At 42.0% G+C, this 14,346-nt stretch overlaps 1 protein-coding gene across 3 annotated transcripts in view; it reads right to left on the bottom strand.

The window, feature by feature from the left end:
• The window catches only part of LOC104947514 (FERM, RhoGEF and pleckstrin domain-containing protein 1), a 55,735-nt gene that overhangs the window by 8,496 nt on the left and 32,893 nt on the right, over window positions 1–14,346 (bottom strand). For all 3 annotated transcript variants that reach the window (XM_010773560.1, XM_010773559.1, XM_010773558.1), the window contains exons 3-15: window positions 12,753–12,857; window positions 12,595–12,637; window positions 12,158–12,236; window positions 11,099–11,196; window positions 10,432–10,546; window positions 8,798–8,945; window positions 8,206–8,301; window positions 7,954–8,117; window positions 7,764–7,832; window positions 7,600–7,675; window positions 7,023–7,236; window positions 1,919–2,112; window positions 1,291–1,380 (exon numbers count right to left, since the gene is read on the bottom strand). In XM_010773560.1, coding sequence (XP_010771862.1) covers window positions 1,291–1,380; window positions 1,919–2,112; window positions 7,023–7,236; window positions 7,600–7,675; window positions 7,764–7,832; window positions 7,954–8,117; window positions 8,206–8,301; window positions 8,798–8,945; window positions 10,432–10,546; window positions 11,099–11,196; window positions 12,158–12,236; window positions 12,595–12,637; window positions 12,753–12,857 — 1,491 coding nt within the window. The remainder of the gene's footprint in view (window positions 1–1,290; window positions 1,381–1,918; window positions 2,113–7,022; window positions 7,237–7,599; window positions 7,676–7,763; window positions 7,833–7,953; window positions 8,118–8,205; window positions 8,302–8,797; window positions 8,946–10,431; window positions 10,547–11,098; window positions 11,197–12,157; window positions 12,237–12,594; window positions 12,638–12,752; window positions 12,858–14,346) is intronic.

Genomic DNA, 14,346 nt, shown 5'->3' with positions numbered 1-14,346 from the left:
TCAAATATTTTTCATTTCAAAGATAACAATTCTCCTACTTCTATAAAAAGTAAACTCTCAGTTGACACATCACACTTGTCATCAGACAATATTATACATGTGAAGTAACAATATTGAGTGGCATGTGATCAGCTCATAACAGACCATGTAACAAAGCCAAAGTTATTCCTAATTTGTAAAAGGTGAAACATTAAGTGTTAAATTGCAGTGCACGGGTATCTTTTGATGACATCAGGTAAGTTCTGACTTTCTGATCACAAGCTTGTAAAGATAATATTTCTCCCGAGTAGGACACCTCAAGACAATGTGTTAAATCAGATATTTCCAGGATATAACCTAAATACCTTTATCTGTTTCTGCTGTTGCACTTCAGTCTCATGATGTCGATTAAATCATTTAATTGCCTGACTGATGTGAGAATCCATATCCAATCACTCCTAACACCATTATTCAATGAAGTCAGATCTAAGTCAAATGTTGCATGTTGTGTGTTTGGCCACAGCGGGCATGAAAATAGCTTTATTTAGCTGACGTGATGGGAAATGGAAGTTGGTTTCAGGAAATCTGAGTGTTCCTAAAAGGGTTGGAGAAGAAGTGCCAGCTGTTGTCGGGATGACTTCATCCCAACAGCAGCACCAACCGGTGAATGAGAAGAGAGACTGCATACACACACACAGCTGTTAAAATAACCACGACACAAGCCAACCCAAATATTTATGAGATGTGTGAAAGGATTCTCTAAAGAAGCTGCCACTTTTAGGAAAGCCAGATAAAAGGGGTGCTGCATTTCCCCAACATGTGTGTGCCGAATCAGCAGCGCTTCACTACGGCCTTGTGAGAACTCCTTGCTCGCTGTTAAATGAGCAGCAGCGCGCGTTTAATATCCTGTTTTCTGTTGCATTTCCTGTGGGATACAATCAAATGAAATGGTGTCCATATGCTTGTACCCAGCCGGTAAAATCTAAAGGAACAGACTGAAATGACGAGTCACATGCAAAGGAAACAAGCGGCTAAATCCATATTTCTCCCTTAAACTCAAACACAGATTAGTATTCACAGCCTTGAGTTAGACCGATAAATGCATTTCAGAGCGCGGGTGTGGGGACTGAATAAAAGATAAAATTGGATCTGCCAAAATATCCCTATGTCACTGCCTGACTCTGTGTTTTGGCGGGCCTTATGCAATGGAGCAGCTGAGCGGAATAATCAAGGTTTTCTCCCCAGAGGACAGCGCAGGAGAAAACTAACAGTGGAGCAGCACGCTGGTGAGCAGACTTTTTGTTTTCTTACCACAGTCACCACCTCCAGGTCCTTCACATATGTCCTTTCTGTGGTCAGCAGCTCCTTGGCGATGAAGTAGGCTCGATCTGTTGGGAACCTCTGCAAAACAACCGAAGAGAGAGGAGATTGTGAGCAACTAAGCCAGGGACGGCCAAACATTGTTCACCGAGGGCCATATACAGAAAAATATATATGAAGGTCTGGGCCACTCACTAGAGGTATATTGCCTCATATGCTAAGTTATAAGTTAGCAAAATCAATCAAATGTAGGTAAATGAATCTTGATACTTGAAAATGCAGTAAGAAACACAGCAGCCTTCATCAGCTTTACATAGGGTTTCATTTAATTTAGTTTGCAGCTCATGCCCGCGGCCGATTTCAAAATGGGCCGCGGGCTGCATTTGGCCCCCGGGCCGTAGTTTGGACACCCAGGAACTAACCAATTCAAGTTAGGTGTATTGCCTAACCTATTTCTGTAAGACTTAAAAAAGACTCTGCTTTACTCCCTGTGGAGTTATTTAGGACAGGTAATCTAGGTCTATGCTATTTTGAGTTAAAGTGGCTAAGTGACATAATAATGAAATGGGGTGTTTTCTGGTGCTTTTATCAACAGGAGCTGAAGCATTTTATCACAAACCTTCCTCCGCACCTCGTCTTCATCGTCAGTGCGGATGCTGCCGGCGTCGTTGAGCAGTGGGCTGGTGAGGGGGGAAGGTAGTCTGCCGTCGGGACTGTGACTGCCCAGATCCAGAGACTTCTGACCGTTGACCATGCCATGGGAGTGACCAGAGGACGCAGACAGGTGGGGGCTGTTACACACCACTCCTGCAGCTGCACGAGGGCAAATAAAGAAAAAGTGAGTTATTCTGATAGAGATGGAAACACAACAGGAGATCAGAGACATTCTTATCATTTGCATTCAGTCTCAGATGAGTGGAGTTTGGGACACTGTGAGAATTCGTATGAAGTCAAGGCCACAGTAAGTTACAGAAAAGCAGCTACTGTTGTGAAAGGCAAATCATCCCTGATGTAATTTAAGTACAAGCTCCTTCTTTCTCTAGTTCCAGCTTTTGCAATAAGAGGATCTATAGCTTTCCTTTTATATATTATTTAATATCTGTGGATTGCTGATCAGACCAAATATTCAAGACGTCACCTTGGACATTTTTCATTATTTTTGGACATTGTGAAGACTGCAACTGTGATGAAAAGAATCAGCAGATGGATAATGAAAATAGTTGGTTGCAGCTCGAAAGTAAAGTAAATTCAAAAGACACTGGTCAAATGTTGATAATAATGAAGCTTTCCAACATTGAACTCTGGGGCAGACTGGCCATCCACCCCCCGTTGACAATTTACTAGCGGTAATTACTTGCGGTACTGAGGTGGGCCGGCGGTACCGAAGTGGGCCGGTCGAGAGTCCCGGGCTGATTTGTAGTCCCAGTCTGCCCCTGATTGAACTCATACTCTAACAAGGCAAACGTCACCCGTTGGTAGACTTAGCAGGCTAGTACCAAACTATCTTCAGTATTTACACACACAGTGACCCTGGATCAGTCTTCTTATGCCACACACGAAAACTGCATTCAGAAATTGAAATATCCGCCATGACTCACTCTACAGTCCAGACAGCTCTGGCAGTCTCCGTTCAACGCCAATCAATACGTGAGCCGAGACACATACCGCAGGATGATTAAAAGGAATAGCTTACTTAGTGTCATCTTATTGGACAACTTCACTGAGATTACTTACTCTGTTCCAGATGCAACTTGCTCACCTCTCTCTGCTGTCCTCTGGTGTGTCGACACAAACACAAACAGTGATTACTCACACACAAACCAGCTAAAAGCACCAGCACAACTCTGGGAAGGATTTACTATACACTCTACGGAGGGAAACTACTAATGCACATTTACACAATTGCTATAAATGGGACCAACCAACACTAAAAAACGACAGGGAGGATAAGCTTCAAATACGAGCACCAGACAACAACTAACTGGGGTCTCAAAAAGAAGATTCAGAAAATCCTCACTTCATAAAGGTCATCTTTATTGACTCTAAAAGAACATATATGTACACGGTTAAATGATTATTAATATTGAGAAAAAGCAGCATAAGAGAGACAGTTAGTGTGTGAGAGACAGAAGGGAAGGTTTAGTAAAAGAAGAATTCCTGCAGTCTCCTTCACCTTACCTCTCATTACAAGTAAAAGAGACCTTCGTGAATTTTTAAATAAACAGCATTTTGAGACTTTTACGATTGTTATTGCGGTGCTGAAAAGTCAGTTGGTAATGGGGGGAAATATGCATTATTCAGCCCATGAATACAAATCGGTTTTAAATCCATCTACTTGTAATAGTGAAACAGTGAGCCGTCAAAGTACTTGATATTAATGAGCTGTTTTGAAATTCAATCTCTATTCATTGTGCATGATTTCCTAGTCATGAAATCTGCTTTAACCTCACATTCTCCAGTCTCTTCTACTAAATTAGGAAGTAAGAGTGAAGGGACTGACAGCGTTAACTTTAAGAACATACAGTACATGCAGAGAGCAGACATGGAACAACACGATGTGCACCACGCCTCAGTCCTGATTTAGCGCAGCATGCATTGGAAAAACACCCTGAAGGACACCAGTGGTTGAAAAATAAACCCACAGACCCGGGACCTTGAACCAAACCAACATATTTGATGGTCAGGAGGAGCAAGTTCACACACTGGTATTTTCAAAGTGCTCCAAGTCACTGGGTCTTTGTGTGGCAGAGCGTAATTCCCTATGATATATGGTTGAGGTTTGTTTACCAGAGAGGGTTTCCTAACACTGCAGTGATCCAGTTACTCACACAAATGGAGATATTTTCTTAGCTTTCGTAAAGCTGTACTGATCTATTTCGTGCAGCTTTGAAACTTTTGCTATTGCCTATAGTAATATTATCAGTAGAAGCATGCATAGTCCAAGTTGTTTGCAGGTGCTGCAAAGTGAAATGCTGCTTTTTCATATTGGATTTGTCATATGTTTGACTTACTTTCAAAAGAGCATTTTTTTGTTGCATTTAATTAATAAATGAAAGTGGAGAGGCAGACAGAAAATAGTAATGTAGTCAATAGCCACTTAAATGGTATCTGTATTTAAAAAGGAAAATAGAGAATAGATATTGACCTATAGAAATAAAACCACAAGATACTATGCTGCTTGACGTCAATGCTAAAAATGGCTTGGGAGCACAGACAGTGATGGATGAGCCGAGAGACTCGGTGCTTTAATGCTGTTACCCTTAAATTGCCTTTCACACATGTGTACACACATACAGAGCACGATAAGCCTTCCTCTATTTCCCTGCATATTTCCAAGCTCCTGTCATGCTCAACCTGACGTTATATCTGCTCTGGAAGAATTATCCGTGAGCTGGATCATTGCAGAGCAGGCAACCCAGATACTGGTAATCTCACCTCTTTCCACAACACAGACAGAAGTGAGTGACAAAACAAGTTGACATGCAGCTGGAAAGAAAAAGAAAGAAACTTAACAGAAATAAAATGACAGTTTCATGCTGACAGACAAGTGCTTACATTGGACAAAGACAGAAAAGAAATGTGGAAACACTTTGTCAGAAACACAAATAGGGCAGAAGTGCAAATTAAATCTGGAAAAGTGATGAAAAAAAGAAAGTGCTGTGCGGTTTTGTAATGAAGATTGAGAACTTTGCACTCTTTGGAAACAAGTAAATTGTTAGTGGACACCATAGCTGTTGGAGTGCTCAGCTTGATATCAAATTACACCCAGAGATATTCAAGTGTGAGTCAAAAGAAGGGGGGATGTCAATAGTGAGTAAAGAGCCATACGCTGTTAACTCAGCAACACCTCAGCATGACCAACAACCTTATGAGACAATATTCACAACACTATTGTAAGCTTATATTTACGCCTTTTGGTGAATTCCTTACAGATTCCTGCCTCCTCAGTGAATAAAACATGATGTTTCTGTTTGTCAATGGCATTGGATACAAATGAGGAGTACAAATTGGTGTTTGCAGCATGCCGTATAAATTAGTATCCACTCAACAGCAAATAATTCAGACTACTCTCACAACAATCACAAGCCAGATGCAGCATCAAGAGTGTCAATAAATCAAACAAGACAGCAGGATTATTCTCTACAAAGTCAACAATTAGCGCCACAATTATACATCCACAGGCTTTTAGGACTCCACAGTAGACATGTAATGAGTACAAAGTGTGTAATGCACAAAACTGTACAAGATTTTACGATCTCTAACATAAATATCTACGGACAATAAAGAAATGATATGTATTTCCCTATGGAAAGTTGTAAGGCATTGGAGACATAGAAATGACATGACTCTCACTAAGGTTGTCTCCTTTTTAACATCCAAGCGAGCGCAAAGTATGTGAGTAAAGTGCAACAGTAATAATGAATAGTCTTCTGATCACTCAAGTTTAAACCGGACATGAGCAGAGTCACTAATTCTCTGTACTTTTTGATTAGTAGCTATTTGGTGTTCTAACATGGCACATGTTATCCCTGAAGCAACGTGCTGAAACGATCAAAGAACTGTGAGGCTGACAGATATCCGCCTCTATGTAACAAACAAGAAAACCCCTATCCTGATTCTTCACTCCATCATCTCTCGCAAAAGGGAAGCTCCACTTTATAAAAGAGAGACTGATGCTTTGCTCAAAAAGTGCTTCTAGTATCTGTGCGTTAAAAGACTACTGTGAACATCTGTCCCCCATTGAACCCAGGTTTCCTTACTCTATAGATCCAAACCCTCCTGTAGAGATCTCTCTGTGCACTAACAGCTAAAAAACTGTCCGCCATCCTCATCACTGAGCGCTTGGTATTCGTCCTCATCTGCCTCGTCATCCAGCTGGAGGCTGCCAAAGGAATACTTGTTCCTGGGCAGAGGGGACGTGGAGTTAGCCCCCACTGGGTTACCGACCATCAGGGGGCTGCTGCAGCGCCCCTTGCTGGTCTCCACCTCAGACTCACTGGACTCTGACCCGCTGGTGGAGAAGCAGTCGTTCATTTGGACCGCTCCCACATGTGTCCCAGCATGCCTTAGGGGTTTCCTCCCCGGACTGGCTCTGGACCTGCTAGCTACCGTGAGGCCATTGGCCACCATGCGTCGCTCAAGAGCAGCCATACGTTCGGCCCGAGAAAGAGAGGGAATTAATTCATTCCCCTGGGAGGACGTTCCCGGGTCTGTCTCAGACTGCTGGCGTACTTTGTGGCGCTTTTTTTGTAAGCGAGGATAGTGGCCTGAGGCGGAGGAATGTATACCCTCTTCGAAGTGAGGCGGAGTGGCGCTGTAGCCATTCTGCTCGGAGTAATCGAGGGGGTGATGATTGTCCATGGCGGGACTTCTTGAACCCGAACTGGGGGATGTGAGAGGGCTGCTGCTGTGCCTCTCGGTCTTATGGCCACTAAGATTAGCCATATGGAGAGGACTTTGGTCAAACTTTTGGTATGTGGAAGTTGCATGCATGTTGAGGGATTGCTTAGAAGAGGAAGGGGCCTCCCCGTACTGCAACCCAATAGAAAAGTGCTTCTGTTGGACCTGCAGAGGCCCGTTCGTGCTCCCAGAGATGGGCCCATGCAGGACCATGGGCGGCTCCCTATGGCTGTGATTCAACCTTATAGTCTGGTTATATTCACTATCTACATCAGTGCAGTCAAAGAAGGGGAGGGGGCTTTTAGCACCCCGAGTTGCTGGACCTGTATTTGGATGATCTTGGTGGGCCTGTCGTGACGAGCCTCTTCTTTCCTCGGTCCTGGACACGGACCCTGCTCGGTCCTCGTGGCCGTTTCTCTGGAGCGACGGGCTGGCCCTCGTGGTCCTCAGAGCGGAGGGGTCTTCTGCACTCACCAACGCCGACTCCTTCCAGTGACTCCGAGAAGTAGAGTCTACTCTGTCCCTGGGAGCACCACTCTGACAGAGGGAGAAACAGGAACAACATTAAACCATTTAAAGGTTTTATTTTATTCATGACTATGTTTGATTTGATTATTTATAGTAACTTAAAGCTGGTGTTTTGTGGTGGACCACCTGTGGGGCCATGTGGTGCGGTTTAAATGAGCACGTTAGATTTCTGTGCTTCAAGTTCTTTTCAGATGACAAAATACTACACACAGGATGCAAGTTTAATATTGATTGTTAGTAAAAAAAAAAGGTTGACAGGGTACCATTGAGGCCTTGGTTGTGTAAATGTAGGGCAAATATATAACGACCATACTGAGATTCATAATGCTGATAAATGTGTGGTACAGATGCACTGAAAACGGAGACACTCACTTCTGTTGGCCCTTCATGGTGGCGTGGCGAAGGCAGCGGCGACAGGCGGATGTTTTGTTGGACCCGACTGTGTTTTCTGGCAGACAGGATGTTGGAGGTCAGTGTTAAACACTCACATCATCATCGCCTACACTAAATGTGTCAAAAATGTCTGCAGTCTTTACCTTTCAAACGGGATTTTCTTTAACTCAGACTCCCTCACATAATCAATCAACTGCTTCTGAGTGAGGCCGCTGCAGAGACAGGTACAGGAGGGAAGATAATGAGCTCTCTGTAGTAGACTGTTAAGTGATGGGGAGAGCTGTGTGTCTGCAGCTCTGATAGTCAAAGAGCAGCTTTGGAATAAAATCTCACCTGAATCTGAAGGAAGAGCCCCGGGTGAAAAGCATAGGCTTGGGTTTGGGCTTTGGTTCTTCAAAGAGGCGGAAGAAGGCGTGGTATTCGACACAGATCTTCCAGAAGACTTTACAGCAGTCCCTGCTGCCCATCATAAACTCCAGAGTGTCCTGATATGAACTCTGGGGAAGGCATACACAGATAACTTAAATCACCAAACACTGATGGGTTTTTATATTTTCCACAATGAGATTCAGAGACATCACTTACATTTAGATCCGGCCTCAACTTGATGAGGAAACGCTTCCTCTTGAAGCTCAGTTTACGCACTTTAGACCAGTTGAAGGCGTTAATCTTTGTGTGTCCCTGCAGGGATGAAAAATAACTTTTATAACTCAACATTTAAAAATGATAAATACATGTACCAATACACTTTCACAACCAACCTTATCTTTATAGGTAAGCACAAATAACTTATGTAAAGCTGCAACAAGCAGTTATATTTCATTTTTGATGGTTAACATTTTTTTAAATCCCAGTTTCTCAGATTTCATGATGATGTATTTAATGTCTTGTTCTATCAATCCAGATCCCAAATATAGTAGGTTTGATATTATGCAAAACTGATATAAGCAGGACATTTTCCATATTTGAAAGGCTAGAGAAAAAAATTAGGCAATTTTGGAATAAGAACTTAAAAGATCGATTATCAAAATAGTCGTCATCGATCGATTCATTGATTATTTGACAAATCATTACAGCTCTATCCCCAGGTTTTTTTTACATCTGTACCATAGAGACAACTTATCACGATAACCTTCATTAAACACCCCACGAGTTGATCTACAAACGTGTGACTGACCTGAAGGACCAGGACACCGGTGTGCGCCACCGACAGGCTTAGCCTCGTGCCCTCTCGGTCCTTGGCAGGATGGAGACGAATCCCGTACATCTCCAACCTGCGCGCCACTTCCAGTAACTGGAAGTCTGATACTGCTGGTGTTTGACCTCTGGAAACACAAAACATAACAGAGACCAGTTTAAATGTTGTCTGAAAAGGGTTGGAAACACAATTCAGCCTGACTGCTACATTGGGCACGCTAGTTTATTTAAACTTATTCTAAATACATCATCCTGCTGCTGTTAATACCCCCTTGAGCACCACATTTATTCATATGCAGCTGAAAATAGTCCTCAACAAATGCACTGCAGCTGTGTCATAAACCATATATTTTTACTGGGCTTTTAAAGATTTAAATGTAAGAATAATTGGTGGTCGAGAGCCACAGGGAGGGCAGGGAAGTCAGGAAGTATTGAATGTTGGACGAGCTCATTATTGGCTTTAGTTGTTTCATGAGAATTGTTGACATTAAGGAAAATATACTGAATAAAAGTGACCTTATCAGTAAATATATATATTGGTATTGTACAAAAGTCAGTGGGTGACTAGAGACACAGCAACATTAAAAGAGCTTTTAATACGTCTTACGGAGTTCAAACCGTAGCATTCATTATCCTTTCCTCACATTTTTTGGGACAAATAAATTAAATCCTGGCTTGTCTTCCTGCTGTGTTTCTCACTAATTGAGGTGAAAATAGCAAGTCTGGGTGGAATCGAGGTTTCTAATGTTTATCAGAGTTTTTGGAGTAATGATGAAAGGTTGATTTCTAAAACAACCATCCACTTATCGGTGGATAAGCCTTCCTGTTTCCTGTGTGTTATTTAATGAGAGGTTTAACTCAGCCTGGAACCCAGTGAGAAGAACCACAGTTACAGTTATCAACTAAGAAGAGCCCTGGTTGGAAAAAGGGCAAGTCAGAGAGAACAGTCAAATCTAATGGAGCTCCTTTCATGTAGCAGCCACCCACTGTGTGTTCACCTCTGGCATGCCCCCATGTAACGTAGAGGTGAGACAAGGTTTGGCAAAGCTTGGATTCAAATATGTGCCCTGATGAGGACATTTGAGTCAGGATGGTAGGAGGAAATCTGGAAAGTTTCCAGCAACATACTCCCAGCAGCATACCACTCTTAAACTTAAGGCTGATACTTAACTTGACACAAACTCCTGCATTAGACTCTTTGTTTTTTAACCTACTAACCCAGCTCACAACAGCTGTGTGAGTCATTCGCTTGCTAGGAGGAAGATTTGAGTTATTTTTCCAGAAGCAATGCAACCTTAAATTGATAGAGTGTTAGAGAAACTCATATCCACTTCTGGCCAGAAACTGTAAAATAACTCACAATGACAAGCTTTTCTAAGTTGATGTAGTATAAAGAACTGCACCCAGCACTCTTGAGAAAAATAACTCATTCATTCTATGTTTGACTTCCTGAGCATGTCACCATAATAAAAATTGCCCGTGGGACATGCACAGGCTCTGCAACAATTGATCCTGTTCATGGGTGAAGAGAAATGATGGTCGTTCATTCAGCCATGGTTCAAGTGACATTTTGAGCAGGGCTTAAGAAAGTAAGAGTGGATCAAAGAAACTCACATATTTTTGGAATGAAACTCCATTATCTTGTCGATCAGGGGCATTTGATCTTGGATGTAGTTGTTGTTGAGGAGGTGGGACCGGGACTGGCTCTCCTCAAAGTCCCCAATCTCAGCTGAAAATTAAGAGAGCAGAAAGGAAACACATATTTTAATGAAGCAATATATGTTACTAGATAAAGCTAGGTGATTAATTTAAGAGAAAAATAACATGAAATGCCTTCAGAATAGCCTAAATGGCACAGATTCTCCAAGTCTCGGAACTCTACTGGGATAAACACCAACATAAATGTCCTTGTAAAACATAATTGTGGTAAAAATACACTCTTTTGGCTAAACATCTACATATATAGGCACAAACTGATCCACGTCAACATGTATGTTGTCTTTGATCCCTTTTTGGAAACAGAGATATCAGGTTAGGAAAATGCTCGGTATTTATGTGCGAGTTTGTTCTGAAGCAGTCTTGCAAGATTATTTTCAAGCCTCCGACTCAAAGGTATCCATAGCAACACACAGATAATCAATTTGTAATGGTGCGCAATGTGCTATATGACAATGTTTGATGATAAGCTCTGTGTGGGAAAAAAAAGAAGCATAATGTGTCATCAAAGACTTATCTGATTAGTCTCTGGAGCTAAATTAAGAAACAGCCATGGGGAACTCACACTGGACGATATGGGAGACCATCAGAGCAGAGCTGGTGTCGTTACTGGTCAGACGTCCACAGGAAATATCCTGCTTGATCTGGAGGGCAAACAGGTATCTGGACACAAAGACAAACAGCCGTTTCAATAGAAAGGAATGATGATAGTTTCCAGCATCGGTGCACGATCAAATGAAACTTAATTAGAAACACCATGTACTGCTGAATTTAAACAGGAGATCCTAGGGAGTTGCTGTAACGAAATATCTGATTAAATCAAATGTACCCTGCTGGCTCTGTTAATTTCACACAAGACCTCTAAAGGAAGTTGGCAAAGGTGCGCAATTTGATTCAGTAATAATAATAAGTTAAGTGAGGTCATTAATCAAATTGACTGACTGCCTGGTGTTACGGTGCAGCTTGTCTTGAATATAAGCCAGAGCAGGAACCAATTTTGTCCTAATAAAGGGTATAGTAATAACTTTGAACAATGATTATTACCGTAAGTGATAATTTAAAATACAATTGAATGGAGTAGTGCATACCTATAAGTCGGAGTAGTGCATACCTATAAGTCAGAGTAGAGTAAACTAATTCCGTCAATGGACCTGATGAAATGTTTATGGTAAATGCATAGTTCCGCTCCCTGACCTCATGATGATGGAAGCCTCCCTTTGGCAGGAAAAACTAAGTATATATCTAAAGTAAGCTTTTCAATAAAAGGTGAGGCATTAATAGTACATCCACAGGAGTGTCAGTACGCCTATTATATACACATGTTAAAACATGCTGGCTCCACGACAAGGAAAGAGGAACCAGAAAATCATTAGCTCCACGCTAATCTCCAGAGGGCTAAATCAGAACATGGCAGCCAGTGCAAAGCTGAGGGGGGAATAAATCTTCTGGGAAACTGGAGCACATTTTTCATTTGTGATTCATTTATGCTCCAACAATCACTTTCAGTCACAGCAGAAGTCTTTAACAGTGACAATATTTTAATAAATGCACATTTGTATTTCAACTGGAAGACATACATGAGGCAGAGATAAAAGGAGTTTAGTTGTGTGGAAAAGGAGCTCACCTAGTTAGCTCCTCCAGAAGCTGGGCATGGTCCGGAGGAAAGAACTTCACAGCAAACCTCAGGGTCGTGTGCTTCGGCCCTGAGTGGGATAGATAAGATTAATGATAATACAAAATACACTCAGTGGCTGGATAAAACTAATGTAGTCATCATTAAAAAAATAGTCAAATAAAAACCTTTTTAAAACTACTCGAAACCAAAAACATTATGGCCTTCATAAAAGTAGGTTTTTCTTGGTTGTTTTGAGCTGCAAAACTGTGTGGGTCTCCCATTTGACTTTGCTTGGTTACATAGAACACAAAATAGATTCCGCATAGACCTTACTGTTAAGTTGTCGTTAACTGATTTGCCGGCGATTTTCTACACATAACACAGTAAAACAACCAACAAGAAAGATGCCTTGATAAAAACTGTGTAAACCATTTAGAAACACTTACGTCTGAGCTGCTTCATAATGGGTTTGATATGGTCTAACCAAACCTGTGGGGGAAAGGAAAACGATTATAAAAATATCACTAAGTAACTTGTTATAAGCAACACTTATTCTATATATATAGATGTATAAAAATAGGCTACATGTTTTATCCTCACTCACCATCATCTTTTGATGATTCTGAAACTCCAGACCAAAGTAGTCGCCCTCGACGAGGTTCATGTGGGAGCACACCAGGTCAAACAGCACCTTGCCTGAGGCTTTTTGCTGTGGACAGGAAGAACAACACATTCTTAGAAAACGTCTTGCGAATGTCAGTGAGCTAACAGGCTCAACGTTACAATGTTAAAAGCTAATGTTTATCATGTTCTATAATGATCTATGGTAGTTTAGCATGCTTATATTAACACTAAATACAATGTACCCCTCATTTTTGCATGCACTCGAAATGTGTGATAACTGTTTTTTTTCCTAACCAAATTTCATGGCAATCCATCTGCTGGTTTTTTTATATTTTAGACTAGACCACATTTCAGACCATCCAACTTACCAACTTCGTCATACACATTTTAATCATCTTACTTACTTGAACTAGCGGTTAATCAAATGTTTTTGAGGTAATTAAAGTAAAACGTCTTGTCTCAGCAATATCAAAACTAGTGAGAGACATTGTATGTTCTTATCTAAATGAAGCACAGCCACACTAGATGAAACCTCAATAAGAGTTTGACACAGAAGAGCAGCGAAAAACAAACTGCTCATTAGTCCCGTCAAAGCCTGTGACAGTCATTGTCAGTGAAAAAGATGGCAACTGTGTGTTTAAATTCCTCTGCTGTCCTCCCTCCCTTCTCCTATCCTGGCACACAACAGCACAGTAGGCCACAAAAAGCTCCTGCAGCTGGAGGGAGTTGGAACCTGTCTTTGATCTGAGTTTTCAGTGTCATTGCTGTCACTGATGATGGACCAGAAGCCTTTGAGGCTGATACATTATCAGGATGGGATTAAAAAGTCTCCCTGACCACCTCTGTCCTCACTCACCCCACAAACAGCACACATACACACTTTGAAGACTGACTAAGCCACCCTCTTGCAAAGCGACAACATGAAAACCTTAAAAAGCCAAAACAACTTTGGAGCGAGAACTTTCCCATGGAAGGTCAAATTCATGTCAGGGATTTCCACTGAAACATGGCCGCCGTTACAGAAGCCCCAGGGAGAGACACAGAGCTCTGTGAGGCACACAACAAGAGCATTTCTGCATGGCTGCTTCCTCGTGGCTGCCTGGTTGCACCAGTGTGGAGCGTATCACAGCTACAGAATGTGTTTATAGTAGCAGTCCCTACTGGCCCGAATAATGATCCAGGGCTGCGTCTGCGTTTGTTTAAATGACTTTCTCCTCTACTTTTTGGACAAAAGGACAGCGAGTAATAAGCTACAAGAATTCCCTTCAGACAACTGTGTTGCTGTAAATCTGTGGTGTTTCTAAGAAATGACTCTCTCTGTGTTCCTGTTAATGCTTAGAGAATAAAAACTTAAGCTCTACCAGCTTAGAGGGAGGGTTACACTTCCACAACCAAATCCATCATCTTTCCTTAAAACAAGACTCCCGCCGTCACCAATCCTCCCAGAGTCGGTCCTTCCTGTGTGAAGCACCACTTTCTCTCTCAGTGCTGATTCCTGCAGCGCAGAGGGCATCCCACTATGGAGCACCAGCTGTTTAGATATGGTGATGAAGAGAGAGGCCAGAAGGAGGCTT

This window comes from Notothenia coriiceps, unplaced genomic scaffold (assembly GCF_000735185.1).
Source record: "Notothenia coriiceps isolate Sejong01 unplaced genomic scaffold, NC01 NC01_scaffold00012620, whole genome shotgun sequence".
Taxonomy (NCBI): domain Eukaryota; kingdom Metazoa; phylum Chordata; class Actinopteri; order Perciformes; family Nototheniidae; genus Notothenia; species Notothenia coriiceps.
Note: the sequence above shows the minus strand (reverse complement) of the source record. Positions and strands in the feature narration are given on the sequence as shown.